Below are 14,686 nucleotides of genomic sequence, written 5' to 3'. Positions count from 1 at the left end.
CAGCCAGCAGGGAGGGGGAGGTGGGAAAGAGGGGAGCAGGAAGGGGAGGAGGGATTACCAGTGGCAGCATGCTGCTGGCCACTACCGCCCACCACCACTGGCCACCTCCCCGTGTGAGCTCCCCTCCCCGCCCCACCCCCTTCCTGGGAGGCAGAGGTGGTGCAGGTTTGAATGGCAGGGGATGGGGTGGTGCATGGGCCCATACCCAAAGCAGTGGGGGGAACTGGACCCGAAACAATGGTGGGGGGGGAAGAGGGAGAACGAGCCTGGACCTGAAGCGGCAGGCAGGGAAGGGGGGAAGCTGGACCCCAACCTAAGGTGGAAGGGAGGCGAGTGACATAGTTCTCCGTCTCCCCCCTCCCCCCCCCATCATGCTTGATGGGCAGTTTGCTAGTTTTATTTAGTAAAAGTTTATTTTATGCAACATAGAAACAGTACTTTATAGGCTTGAGCTGTTTTCCCTTGCAGGTTCTCTTTTTTTATATTCTACCTTAACGTGCTGTTCGTGGGGTCATCATACCTTCCAGCAGCCTCCATCCTCTAGGAGCCTCCTAAGATTTTGGTTGCAAGAAATATTTTTAAAATCAGAAAAAGTGAAATAGGTTCCTTTTCTCTTTACTTCTATTGTGGCTTCTCAGTTTCTTGAGAGAACAGTCTCAAAACATCTGGTAGTTTTCCTTTGTTGTTAGGAAGACGAGCTGGGGGAAGGGAAGAAAAGGAGTTTCTTCTAAATATTTACCTAAACGTTCATGTATTCCCACTAATGAGAGAAAGTAATACATTCTTCAGTTGGGGTTGAACCCATAATATTTTATATAGATTTCACTGGTTGGATTCTTAAATAGGAGTTAGGTTACTAGACACCTTTTTGAACCTGGGTCTTTATTTAAAAAAAGAAAAGTGTTAAAACAGAATAGCTATGCCTGCCTTCCAGCTGGCCTGCCTTCCTTTTGGGAATTCTGTAATATGAGCAGAAAAGATTATATGATGTATAACAAAAAATAAATGTTTTCTTTCTTACTATCTAGTATTCCAACCTTTCACATTTCTTTATGTTAGCAGTCCTTTACTATGCTTATATGGGAATAATTATATGCAGGCATCTGGGCATTGTACAATAAGTCTTCAAACCACAGCAGTTACCTCAGTGATTGTATAGCCCAGGGGTAGGAAACATTTTTTGGCTGGAGCGCCGAAAAACACCACAATGCCTACCTCAGAAGGTGCCGGAGTGCCAGCATGGCAGAAAAACAAAATGAGGGCAAGGGGTACATGGCAGGATGCCCTGCTTGTGCCCCCAGCCCTGCTGCCCTTGCCCCACAGCCCTACTCCCCTTGCCCCCCACCCAAAGCCCCTGCCCGCCAGCCCAGGCTCTGTGGCTGCCAGCAGCTGTCTCGGCCCTGGGTAGCTGCTGGAGCCTGGGCTGCTCCCAGCTGGGCTTGCAGCATCCCAGCTGCCTGATGGGAGCAGTCCGGGATCCCGGCTGGTAGCACCTCCCCAGAGCTGGGGCTGGCTGCAGCTGGGAGGCTCGGAACACCTGCGCTGGGCTCCAGCATCAGTTCTGCACCAGCAAATGCAGGCACGCCTCAGAGCGGGTGGTGGGGGAGGTGCTTGAGGCAGCGCAGCCCCATCCCGCTCCTGGCACAGAGGTGATGAGCCCGGCACAGCTGTTTGTAGCCAGCCCAGGCTCTAGGCAGCTGCAGCAAGCAGTGGACAGGCTGCAAACAGCTGCACTGGGCTGCACAGCTCTGGCATCAGCTCCGTGCTGGCGGTGACTGCACGGGCACCTCAGGGTGGGCTGCACTGCCCTGCTGTGAGGGGCAAGGGGCAGTAGGGATGCTGCAAGCCCTGCTGGGAGCAGTCTGGGCTCCGTCACTGGCAGCAGCTACCTGGAGCTGGGGCTGGCCGCGGCGTGCCAAGCAAAATGGCCTCATATACCATACATGGCACGCATGCCAGGGGTTGCCGACCCCTGTTATAGCCTGTTCTGTTGCAACAGACAATTGAAATGAATATGAATAGTTATCACTACAGTAGAATAGCACAGATGGACACTGGAAGGATATCCAACCTGTGAAAAACATCTTTGGGAGCATTTGTAGATGTCAGTATATGAATTAAAATTGCAATTTATAATATCTTGTCTGTATTTTGTCAGAGTTTGCATTTTTGAGGTGCATTTTGATTTTAGTTTTCTAAATCCCTGTGAACATAAAGATTTGGTTGTGAAATGTGCCATAGGAACTAATTTTGAAAATTTTGCTTTGTGCTTTTTTAACAGATATTATGCTTTAGAAGTCTCCTACTTCAAGTCATCTTTGGATCGTAAATTGCTTGAGCTGTTGTGGAACAAATATTGGGTTAACACCCTCAGTTCTTCTAGTTTGCTTACTGTAAGTACCATAAAGTATTACTCAGCATGCAGGTATCCTAACTTCTTGGTGCCAGGGGAAGGACTTGAGAAGCAAATTGCTTAACAAGCACTTAAGTAATTGAGACTCTAAACTTAGGTTCTGTATATCAGATTTTAATAAATGAATAAGAAAAAAGAAAATTTTCATGAACATAATACATTACTGCTTAATTTTTATTTAATTGAAACAATCCTTATTTCTGCTGCTTGATAATAAGTAAGTTTTAATTAAATCTATTAAAAAAAAAAAAAACTCAACTTCAGTATCTCCTTATCACATAGTATGCCTAAATATGATTAGTAAGCCTTAAAGTTATAAAGGAGACATTTATTTTTGGGGACAGGTAATTTCAGTAGCTTGTTAAATGGCATGCTGGTAATTCACATGTTTTGGTTATTTATATACTGTCCTGTAGGACAAAGTCATTACATTTCACCTAGTACTTAGATATCACTTTTAATGTATTTTAGTTTATTGCATACTGGCTGAAACCATAAAGAGGGAAATGAAGGATTGGTTAATCAGATAATGTAAAGGTTAAGCAGTACATGCTCACAAGAGAAGATTTACTGTGGTTCAGATTACTTTAAAAATTGTAATCTGTTGAATGATTATATTTTTTGTTTCACATTAAACATTTTTCACTTTCTGAGATATATTTACCCATTTTCTGTCATAAACTATCTTACTGCGTTGTATTGTCCAGTGTCATATACCCAAGAGAAAGCGAACTGATTTTTATTTCGTGTGTAGGATTTTCTTATTTGTTATTCCCCTATACATGATAAAGTGCAGGAGCAAAATGGGATATAAGATACGACTGAACAGTAGTTGCCATAATTTTCCATCTATTCACCAGTGAGTCTTTAAGAGCTAAGGAAAGAAAATATTGAGTGACTTGTGCAGTGTCTCAGGAATTGTACTACCCATTTCCTTTTTGTATTTTTTATTTTTTCCAGTTCTGTTTGTTAGTATCATTCATTTATTCATATCTTGGTAGAAAAGAAGACTAAACGAGCAGGAATCTACTGTACTAGTTTTATTATAATAAAACTGCAAATAGAGTTTTGCAATAAAGGGCATCCTTTAATTAATTGATATTGCTTGTAGTTGTGTGCCTTGCCATGAATTCTGAGTTATTCTGTATTCACAACTGTGTGGGTAGAAAGAAGGGAGTGTTCAAGACTTCAGGCAGCATAATGTCTGGTATCCAGGAATTGAACTGCTAAAGCCAGCAAGCAGAATATGAATATGATTATGATACAGGTTACTCCAGGGGTGGGCAAAATACACCCTGCAGGCTGCATCTGGCCCGCAAGGCCATTCTGTCTGGCCTGCAGGGCCCCTAAAAAAATTTGGAAAATTAATATTTCTGATTCTCAAAAATGACAGAAACCAAGGACAGTAGAATCCAGGGGAAGCCCAGCGGGCTTCAACAACAGTGGGGCCCACCTGGCCCTGCCCCCCAGGCAAAAGCCCCAGCTGGGGTTTCTGGGCTGGAAGCACATGGCTGCTCTGGTGGGAAGCTCAGGTAAGTGGTGGGAGGGGGGGACCCCAGGCAAGGAAGGAGTGGGGGGGACCTTCATGCCCGGTGCCCCACACTGCAGCCTGCATGGGGCTGTCCAGAGCAGGCACAGGCAGCCCCAGGCCGGTTGTGAGCAGCTGCAGCATGGTGCACTGGGCACGGGGCTGGTGAGGGGCTGCTTTCTACTCCTCACCCCCCGCACTCAGCACTACCTTGTAACCTGGCTCCACTGCCAGGCTGGCAGTGGGGGTGGGTTACAAGCTGGTACTGTGTGCAGGGAAAAGTGGCCTCTCGCCTGCCCTATGACCAGTGCCCTGTGCTGCAGCCGTTTGCAGCCTGCCTGGGGCTGCCTGTGCCTACTCCAGACAGCCCCATGCAGGCTACAAGCACCTGCAGCAGGGAGCGCCAACCATGAGGCAGGTGGGGGGCTACTTTTCCCCGCACTCAGCACCAGCTCCTTCCCTGCTGGCGAGCGGGGGGTCGGGGCTGTGTGCTGCCCCCCACCTGTACTGCAGGGGTGGGGGCACTGGATGTGAGTAGGCGGGGAGCCATTGGGAGCACAGGGCCCACAGCAGTGTCCCAGGGCTAGTGCCAGTGGGGCCCAAAGCAGGGTGTCAGGATCACGTGGTCCCAGCTGGCAGGGGCTCTGTGGAGCCAGGCCAGCTTCCCCCTCCCTACTGGTGCAGCCCAGCCTGGCTCTGCAAGACCCCTGTCAGCCTGTGCCCTGCTTTGGGCCCCACTGGTGCTGGCCCTGGGACGTTGGTCCCAAGACACTGGGGCGCTGGTCCCAAGGTGGTGACCAGGGGGTGGGGCACCTATCAAGGGGGGGCAGGGCTACCCATGCGGCCCTCAACAGCCTGCCAAAACTGGGTAAGCGGCCCTCCGCTCAAAATAATTGCCCGCCCCTGAGTTACTCATACAGTAGAGTAGAGCAAAAATCTCATCCCTCAGTCACTGTTCAAAACAAACACATTTTTATATTAGTGAGTGAGTTTTTGTAGGGATTGGAGAATAGGAAGGAGAAATGGGTATGAGGTGGGCTATTTTTGATGGAAGAATTAAAAAAATTAAAAGGTTGCCACAATTTAAGAATCGTGGCTGCAAAGTGCAGATTAGCTCCATTGGTAAAAGTATGGTGCTAATAATGCCATGGTTGCAGGTTTGATCCAGCTTTTTCTGCCTCATGCTGGTTGTTGGACTAGATGGCTTCTTGAGGTCCCTTCTAGCCCTGTTTCTCAATGATTTATGTCAATGTAAAACATTCCTGGGTGTGATGATAGTGAGTCTGCTGTCAAAAGGGCAAGTACATTAAAAAAAAATATTTTTCATAATGCAATTTTCCTTGAAGTATAAGATCTTAACAGAGTGAGGTAAACCACATAATTCCGTATCCGTTTAATTTAGTTGTATATTTTCCTGGGGTGAGGAAAATATTCCATTGGGTCACTATAAATATATGTTTTTTTCAGGTACCACAGAAATTTTTGCAATGGTTACATTGACTTACCAAAATATGCACCATAAAATGAGAGGAATATTGACTGACACACAAAAGAATAATACTAATAGATTACTATTTACAAATTATTAGTTTACAAATAGCATGCAAAATTCATAATGAATACTAGAGATAAGGAAGAGAAGGTATTTGAAATGATTGAAAGCAATGATCCAAGTTTAAACCCAATTTTTGAAAGATGGGCAGTCTAAATAGATTATTTTATAGTGAACACATACTGTAAGTGAAGTGACTTATTGTGATAGAACTAACAGCTTGTGAAATAAGGTAAATCATAAGGGGTGTTTTTTTTATACCAACAAAAGCAGGAGAGTGCTTAGCCAGAAGCCAGGATTCCATGCTGATACTACTCAAACGCTGACTGTCAGACAGGTTATACATTATGGTTCTGTAATACAATAAACAGTGGCTTAGGTTAAAAGCATAATTTTAGTAGTACCTCTCAGACTGGCAGAAGTATGGCTATACTTTTACTTAGTGCAGTTCTAGCACTAGTGTGCTACCTGTGTAGGCAAGGATTTGTCTGTGCTTATGCAAGTGATTTCTCAAAACTAGAAATCTTAGTCATTTTAGAACATTAATTTTTCTGTCAGTTGTATGCATCATAATTAGATATGGTAATAAGTCATAATTAAATTCTGATGGGGTTTTTTCACTTCTAGTCTTAGATATCTTTTGGTATATCACTTTTTCATGGACACCAAATTACACAATTAAAATAAGATTATAATAGAAATATTGCCTTGTCCTTCACCAATGCTGCCATGTCTTACTCTGTTTAATTTCAGAGAAGGTGCTTAGCACTGTTCATTTGCAGCTGTTTCTTCTAAGATTATGTAAAAAACTAAAGATTTCTCCCTGTAAATGCCAATTTTGTACAACGTCTCCTGGCCAAAAATGACTGGGACCACTGCTGCCTTATTTGCAGGGGCAGCTCAAGAGCAGCAAAGAATTCCCACAGTCCCAATGTAATTGTTCATCATACCCTTAGCTGTACTAGTCTTAAACAAGTAGTTTGTGTTGTCTTTCTTGATGAGCTAGAGAGGCCTTGGTAGGATGATATCAGCATTACCTACACTTAAGGGTAGGTTTGTTTCCTTGTATATATGGTGCCTAAATACCAACGTGGCTTAAGCTATGGCTACTGTATTTAATGGCATGTTTCTCCTACAGAATGCTGACTATACCACTGGCCAAGTCTTTGATTTGTCTGAAAAGTTAGAACAGTCGGAAGCCCAGCTTGGGCGAGGAAGTTTCATGTTGGGATTAGAGACACATGACAGAAAATCAGAAGACAAACTTGCTAAAGCAACAAGGGATAGGTAAGATCATACATACGTGTTCTTTTGTAGGGCGTGCTGTCATCTTCGTTAAAAACCTGTTTTAGTAGAGCGTGCTGTCATCTTCGTTAAAAACCTGTTTTAATATCTGTAATTATAACTTGGAGGGGATTATTCCCCCAACCCTAAACATCTTTGTGGGGCAGGTTGGCCACAGAGTATACTTTACTCCATAAAAGGGGGAGGGAGTTTGGTGTTTTTTGTTTTGTTTTTATGTAGGCTTACAAGGGCACCTATAACTTGTATATTGTTGATTGATTTTTTTTTTTTTTGTAAACTAACGCCATGAAAAAATCCTCTTGAGTTTGAGGTTTGTTTTTTTTTTAAATAAATTTAAAAAAATCTATTCAACAAACAGAAAACTGCCTGCTAAATGAAGAAAGCCAGCACTGCTAGAAAATAACATGGCTTATATTTTTACTGCTGTTAGAATCCAGTTAAAGATAATGGAAATACAAGTAATGAATATTTAGTGTGGATGCTCTTAAAATTATTTTCTCTTCAATCAGCATTTTCTTCTGTTTGTCATGCTTTTAGGGTTTCAAACAAACGGAGAGTTTTCCTTTTTTAGCTGTACATAGAGCAACATTTCATTTTTCAAATAAATAAACATTTGTTGCTTTTTGATTAGCTTTTAATGTCACTGTTCAAATACCATATTTATTCAAATACAAAACAAGATTTTTTTCCTCCAGTTGGCACGGGGGAAAAAAGCCCCTTGTCTTATAACCATGCACAAAGAAATCTCTCTAAATACATTGTCTATCATTAAAGTGCTGCCAGAAGCAGCACATGCTCAGCACTTAATCAACAGCATAGCTGGCTTCCAGTGGTACCAACACTGATTCTTACTATAAAACACATAGCCCACATTGGGCAAACATGCTGAAGAGGAAGTTACCACAAAGATAAGTTAGTGCAGCCCATCTCAATAAGACATATGGTAGCACGTATTAAGTGCAGTCCCCCTCACCACTGACTCTTTTTCAAGTCACAGTGAGCCAGTACACTGAATACATTTTGATTTCCTCTTCACTCCCACAGCTGAGCTGTGCATTGTTTACCGTCTTCCAATGATTCCTGTTTCTTCACCAGCCTTAAATGCATGGCACACATGACCAAACAGTTCATCTCCTTCTGTCAGCCTTTCTCTTAGCCTCGCGTACATGATTATTATGGTTACAACCTCCATGAGGTAAGCCCAGACCAAGTTGTCTTGTGCCTCATCTGCGTATAAATTTTTGGAGCATCCCAGGACTTGTGGTGAATACCTGGTCTCACTTTCACACACACGCACACACACACTGAGTTGTGTGGTCACTATGGCTTGACATGCTGTTTACTTTGGGGCCCAACCTGGTAAACTATATAGTAAATCGCAAGCCTTTAGCTTTCAACTATTACCATGCATAGTTTATACTACGTGATATTAGATGCCAAAGTGCTGCTTAAAAGTGTATTTATGGAGTATCTGTGCTAAAACTTGCTGCAGCTTCTAAAAAAAGGTAAGGTGCATCAATTCTGGATGAACTAAGTGTATGGGTACTCTATGCAAATTGCTACAGCCATGTTCAATTTCAAGGTTATTGTTTTCAGATTTGCTCCTTATTTCCATGTGCCTAGGAAGAGCAGGGTGTGACTGTAAGGGGAGGTGTAAGGGACTGCCAGGGGAAAAACGGGGGCGGGGGGGAAGCAGAGAACAAAGGACTACCTGATCCTGCTCCTCAGTTTTATTTTCCCTGCTGTAGCAGTGGGAGGGGAACAAATTGAAGGCAGACTTCCAATAATTAGATTCTGTACCTGGAAAATTATAAGAATTTTGTAAACTTTGTAAACTTTCCAGATATAGAATCTAATTTTGGGGGGTTGTCTTTATCAAATATGATTGTTTTGGGGTAGGGTTTTTTGTGTTTGGGGGGGGGGGTTTATAACTTGATTTAATCCTTAATATGGTTTTATAAAAAGTACATCTGTGATGCTGTATTCACTGATGAAAAGTGTTATGACTATTGAAGAGTTGAAGTTACCCAGTTATATGTTCTGCCCTTCCAGAACACTGAATTCAACAAAACTTAAAATTCTGAAAACCAGAAAAAGTTACGGTACATTATTATCTCTGCCCCCACTGCCTCTCTCCAGGTAGTAATAGCTACTGAGAATTACCTGCATGCTCTCCACCTGCATCCACTGTGTTAGACATAGCTGTATTAGATGATAGGGTCATTAGTGGAGCAGCCATTAGAACTGTGATTCTCATCTGAAACCTAAGGGGAGGTAGGGCCTGAACCTCTTTCCTGCCCTCTGTCCTGTATGAAGAGGAGATGCATGTGTGCCTACAATATGCCTCACCTCGGTGAGTTCTGGAGGTTGGCACCAGTGGTGTTGCACTGAGACTTGTACTGTTGGGGTTATACAAATGATGTAGGATATGAGGGTCTGTATATGATGGACAAATGCAAGGTCAGTGGTTAGACTGTCATATGAATAAGGGAAAAAAAGTGAATGCAGAGCATGTCAAGGATGCTGATGAGGCAGACCAGCCTGGGCCATGTACTAGTACCTCAGTACAGTACTGGGCCAAGTCAAGTACCTCAGCAGCCATTCCTGCAGTAAGCCCCAGCTAATGAGCTCTGCCCCAGTTTGGGAGCAGTAAGCATCCTGATTGCCTGCTGGGAGGGCTGCCCTGTCCATTTAACACCAGCTGCGCCTTGGGTTTGCAGGCCAGTCAGAAGTTTTGCTATGACAAGCCTGCTGGTTCCTGACCCTGGTTTTTGGCTTATTGCTGGACTTCAGCTTTGAATTTCCTTGTACATCTGTTTCCTGGCTCCTGATCCTAGTTTGGCTTTGTTTTTGGACTTCACCCTGTGGATTACCCCTCAGATTGGTACTTTGATATCTGATCCCCAGATCCTGACTCTGGGCAGTTCTGGACTCTGCTTCTGGATTTCCCTCTGTTTTTGTTTTTTGACTTCTGCCCTCTGACCCAGGCCCCTGCTTTCCCTCAGTGGTCTAACCATAAGATCAGACTGCCTCTGTGCCAGTCCCTTACAGAATAGATGTGATGGGCAAGTGTAGGTAGCCCATGCTCAGTACATCTTACTTAAACATAAGATTCACCTTAGCAAAAAAAAAAAATTTTAACTCCTATTGCTGTCATGCAGCCTGTTCCCTGCATGCTGGGAAAAGGCAGAGTACAAATATGTCTGTAAATGAGTAGGCTTGGCGGAGTTCTGCTTAGCTGGCCTGGTCTGGTCAGGACCCCTTGCTGCCACTAAGCTGGAGCCTCAACTACTCTTTCCTCTCCCTCCCAACTCTGGGCTTTGGGTATGGGCTTGTTTGGGTAGGGGCCTGTTCTCTCCCTCCAGCCTGCATCTATGGTAATTGATGAGTCATTGTGCCAAAAGGAGCAGCTAATTTCTTAATTGGGGAGTCATTAGGCCACCCATTGTTTTTCTCCCCTCCATCCTCTGTCTCTCCATCTCTTTCTCTACTGTCCAGTAACAGGGGCAAGGGTTTCCTGTTACAGTCCCCTTTCTATAAATTTTGATTATTATCAATGGAAATATTTTTCTGTCAGTCTGTGAGTAAGAGGTAAAATTGACTTTTATCAATTTAAAAAATTAAATTCTGCCAAGCCTAATGGCAGTTCAGTGTTTTCCACAAGCTTTGCCAGTCTGTATCTGATGCCCGAATCCAGAACATTAATGAAGGTGTTGAAGAGTACTAGCCCAAGTACTGAGCCCTTAGGGACTCCACTGGTCACCTTGCGTGCGCCATGTTGATTTGCTCCCATAAACTGATACTCTTTGGGTGCAACCCTGGAGCCATCCAGCAGGACAGTTAAGGTTGCAGGACAGTTAAGGTTACACTGGAGATTTAAGTTTTGTTGAATCTGATGTTGTGAAATGATGTAAGATACTAATGGGCAACCTTACATCTGCATTAATTGTTTTTATAATTTGTTATTATAGGAGTTAGTATTTATAGAGATGGCTGTAGTTACTGAGTAAGTTTGCATTTGAAGTGCTACTATGGCTAGCTAAGGTAAAGAATGCTATGCAGGTTCCAAGTATTAAGTCTCCTTTTCTTGTATGCTTTGTTTCAGTTGCAATAATGATTGTGCTTTGAAATGTTTGGAGGTTGGAATAGCTGGTAGGTCAAGGAGAAAAATCTGAAGATAAAAATCTGTCCCCCAAAATCTTAATGATCTTATTTTGTGTTGTTTCCAGCGAATCTAGTAAATAGATTGGCATGTCTCATCTCCGCCACCTCCCTAGACTATCATCCTATGGGTAGCCCCCACCATTATTTCCAGCCAAACCCAGTGTTTCCATTTCATTAAGCTGTCAGCATTTAATTCATAAATATAAGGCTGTAAGGGAGGGGTAGTCATAATACGGCCCACAGGCCAGATCCACCCCACCAGGCCATTCTGTCGAGCCCACAAGGCCCCTAGACATTTTTTAGTTAATATTTATTTGCCTCTGGCTCCTGTCAAAAGTGACAGAAGCCACGGGCAGTAGGACCCAGTGGAAGCCACAGCAAGCTCCTGTAAGAGCAGGGCCTGCCCTTCCTGCAAACCCCACAGCCACACCCTCCTCCAAACACAATCACACACACACACACCTCCCCACAAACCTCACATCCACCCACCTACCCATACCCCCAACACCACTGCACACCCCACATACTATACAAGAGTAAGACTACATTTTGAGCTATTATGCAATCATTTCTATACACAAAGCACAAACACACAGGTATCAGGACAAAAATATATTTTTAATTGAAATAAAATATATTATGGGCATTAGATTTTTAGTACATTTTTTTTTTTCCCCCCATTCTAAGATAGCAAACCCTCTTCTCCGAAGGAGTACTTCCAGGGACAAGGGGAGGGACTTCTCGTGGCAAGGGTGGGACTTCCAGTCCCAAGATGGTGAGTAGGGGGCGGGGCACCTGTCAAGGGGCAGGGTTACCTCAGCAGCTTGCCAAAACTTGCTAAGCGGCCCTTCGCCCAAAATAATTGCCGACCCCTGCTCTAAGGGGCCTTTGTGGTCATGTGGTCTGACCTATATAAAATGAATCACTGGCCTTCCTTGAATTAATTTCTGCTTAAACTGGAGCATCTCTTGTGGACAGCCCTAAGTTCAGTATTGTTCCCCTTTGCTGTACTTCGGATATAGTACAGAGAGCAGATTATTGGAAGGTCATAAACTTCTTTGCTTACATAGGCAGAAGTAGGTCTCTTCTACCCTTTTCTGGCTCATCAAGATCTCGTATCACTCCAAGCTGGATGCTTCTATTTGGATTCTTATTCAGGGCTGGAAGGGCACTTTATATGTTCTGATTTTTCACATATTTAAATATGTGTTGCTTTACCATTATGTACACTTAAACTACCTGGGTTGGAAGTAATACTGTTGCCTAGTCTTTTGTGCAGACAGACTGTAACCTGGTTAACATATAAGCATTCAGCACATACTTTTCAGAGAGGTAGACTGTTGCCTTAATGTTTTCAGTATGTCTTTCCTATAAAGCAAACATGGGTGCCATGCACTAATTGGAATAGAAACTGAAGTACTAATTATCAAAGAACTGAAAGGTTTGGGCATGAACCTCAAGTGCGTGCAAAACAAACTAACAACAAAATACTGCTTTTCCAGAGGGATTATCTCTGTTTCGGGAATCTCTTGCTCAGATACCACCAGCAGATGGAGTTCTGTTTCCTCTGTTTTTAGGCTAGAAATGTGCTAACCCTGTAGGACAAAAAAGAAGTCTATGAAATTTGGTTCTCGATATATCAAAATCTTGTTAGCTTGCGTTTTAAAATAACAAATAGATACTGGCAACTGTGACTAAATTGCTTTGCATCACTTTTCACATCTGGACAGTTGTGGAGATTCATAGGGTTATGGGCACCGCGAACTCCTAAGACAGCTGAATAACTCAGAATACAATGACAGGTACTTCAATGTTTAGCCAACAATAAATTTATGCTTGTTTTTCAGCTGCAAGACCACCATAGAAGCTATACATGGATTGATGTCTCAGGTTATTAAGGATAAACTTTTTAATCAAATTAATATTGCTTGAAGTGCATCACCAATTGATATGGATCTCCAGCATAGAACTAGTTATGGTTCTTTCTTTCATTTGGACTTGTTCAGTTTTGGAATTAGTCAGAGTGGAAAAATATTCAGTTAATTTGTAGTACTTTAAATATTTCCCATCTTCTTGCCCACTTTTAAAGAACAAGATGTCCTGAAATATATTGTAACTGTTCTCTACCATCAGACACAACCACTTTGGATAATTGCTCCAAAAGAAGAAAAAATGTAACTTGCTTGCTTGGTGTTATCCTTTAGTATTTATCTCTCTTATCAGTCTGCAATAAAAAGGTGTTTTAAAAATGAACATTTTTTTTTGGAATGATTTATCGCATGATTTTTATTCATTTTTCTCCGTTTTTGCCAGAGATGTTTTTCAAATTTCCCTAGATTGCAGGCAGCTGAGACCAGTTAAGATTTTTATTTCTGTTTAGCACATACTACATATGCTTTCCAACTCCTCTTCTAATATAAGTTAACCTAAAATGTTCCAAGATTTTTTAATGTAGTTCAAAATAAAATCCTAATTGAAGCATTAGCTTATTTTTACAAGCTGATTCAGTAAGTGTCTGCTTATACCAGGTGTGTTAAACGTAAATGTGTGGGCCAGATCCAGCCCACAGAGCGAGTTATCTGGCTAGAAAGAAGCTCTGTAGACCAGATTCATTCTGCAGACTATATGTTTGATACTCCTGATCCAAACATTTGAACGGACTTGGAATAAAGAAGGAGAAGGTTGGAAAGGACTTCAGAGGGTCATCCATTTCACTGCCAGTTCAAAACAAAATTATTCCCATCTAAGCCCACCCAGACCCCCTCCTCCCCAGAAAGCAAAATAGTTTACTTGTGGCTGGCTACACAGTGGGAATTTTGCTAATACCCACTGTGTGAACCCAGTGTGTTTCATAGAAAAGGCAGTGATAAACAGGGATTCTGGTTTTCTCTGATTTAAAAGAAACCCCAATTTTGTGTTAAAGTAACCCCAAAAACTTTATTCTATATGCATTAAAAACTAAATTTAAGCTCATGAGCAGGAAGGGTTTGAGAAAAATCTAAACAGCAAAAGATTTGCAGTTGAAATACTACTTTCCACTTTTTTTTTCTTTTCAAAAGCTGTATTTTCTATTAAAACATGGTTATTGTCTCATGCATCCTCTTTCTAGAAGGTTTTGATGCTGTATGTACATAGTCCTTCATAATTAAAGGACTTTATTTTTGAGTTAATTTTGATTTTATTTTATGTTTTCTTAGCCAAAGGATATTCCTACAAGTGAAAAGTAATAGTGTAGTTTTACTGAATACAGAATTGTACTTACTTCATATGAAGTGGGAAAGCCTTTTTAAAGGCAGACTGAGTATGTAAACTTTTTCTGTTAAGACTTAAGAATTCCAAACAGTAATAGAAAATGTAAAGAAATGGAGTATATGAATTGCAAACTGCCAGTGAAACCAAGTTGTCTACAGCTTTGTATCTCTATGGTGGTATTACTTTTCCCCTACCCTTCCCCCCTGACTCTCTCCCTCATTGCTTGAGGGAAGAAAATGAAAAATGAATGTCATTAAAAATCAGTTTAATCTAATCTAGGAATACAGACATTAAAACGCGTTAATCATAATTGTTTGTTTATCGTGGCGTTTCTGCAGTACTGTGTAAAGTTAGTTTTGGGTGCCTTAATGATGCATTTCAATCTTCAGATGTGTTTTGATTTCTTTAAAGCTTATCCTTAATTCTGAATTTCTTGCTTTTGGAATTTTCGGGGGGGGAGGAAATTTACAAC

General features: G+C 42.3%; 1 protein-coding gene across 1 annotated transcript in view; it reads left to right on the top strand.

Moving 5' to 3' along the window:
• Nucleotides 1-13,215, top strand: part of COPS5 (COP9 signalosome subunit 5) — a 20,120-nt gene extending 6,905 nt beyond the window's left edge. The window contains exons 6-8 of the mRNA XM_019548898.1: nucleotides 2,282-2,393; nucleotides 6,632-6,780; nucleotides 12,810-13,215. Of these exons, the coding sequence (XP_019404443.1) occupies nucleotides 2,282-2,393; nucleotides 6,632-6,780; nucleotides 12,810-12,894 (346 nt within the window). The 3' untranslated portion in view covers nucleotides 12,895-13,215. The remainder of the gene's footprint in view (nucleotides 1-2,281; nucleotides 2,394-6,631; nucleotides 6,781-12,809) is intronic.
• Nucleotides 13,216-14,686: the final 1,471 nt, after the last annotated feature.

This window comes from Crocodylus porosus, unplaced genomic scaffold (assembly GCF_001723895.1).
Source record: "Crocodylus porosus isolate Cpor-Errol unplaced genomic scaffold, CroPor_comp1, whole genome shotgun sequence".
In the NCBI taxonomy this organism is placed as follows: Eukaryota; Metazoa; Chordata; order Crocodylia; family Crocodylidae; genus Crocodylus; species Crocodylus porosus.
Note: the sequence above shows the minus strand (reverse complement) of the source record. Positions and strands in the feature narration are given on the sequence as shown.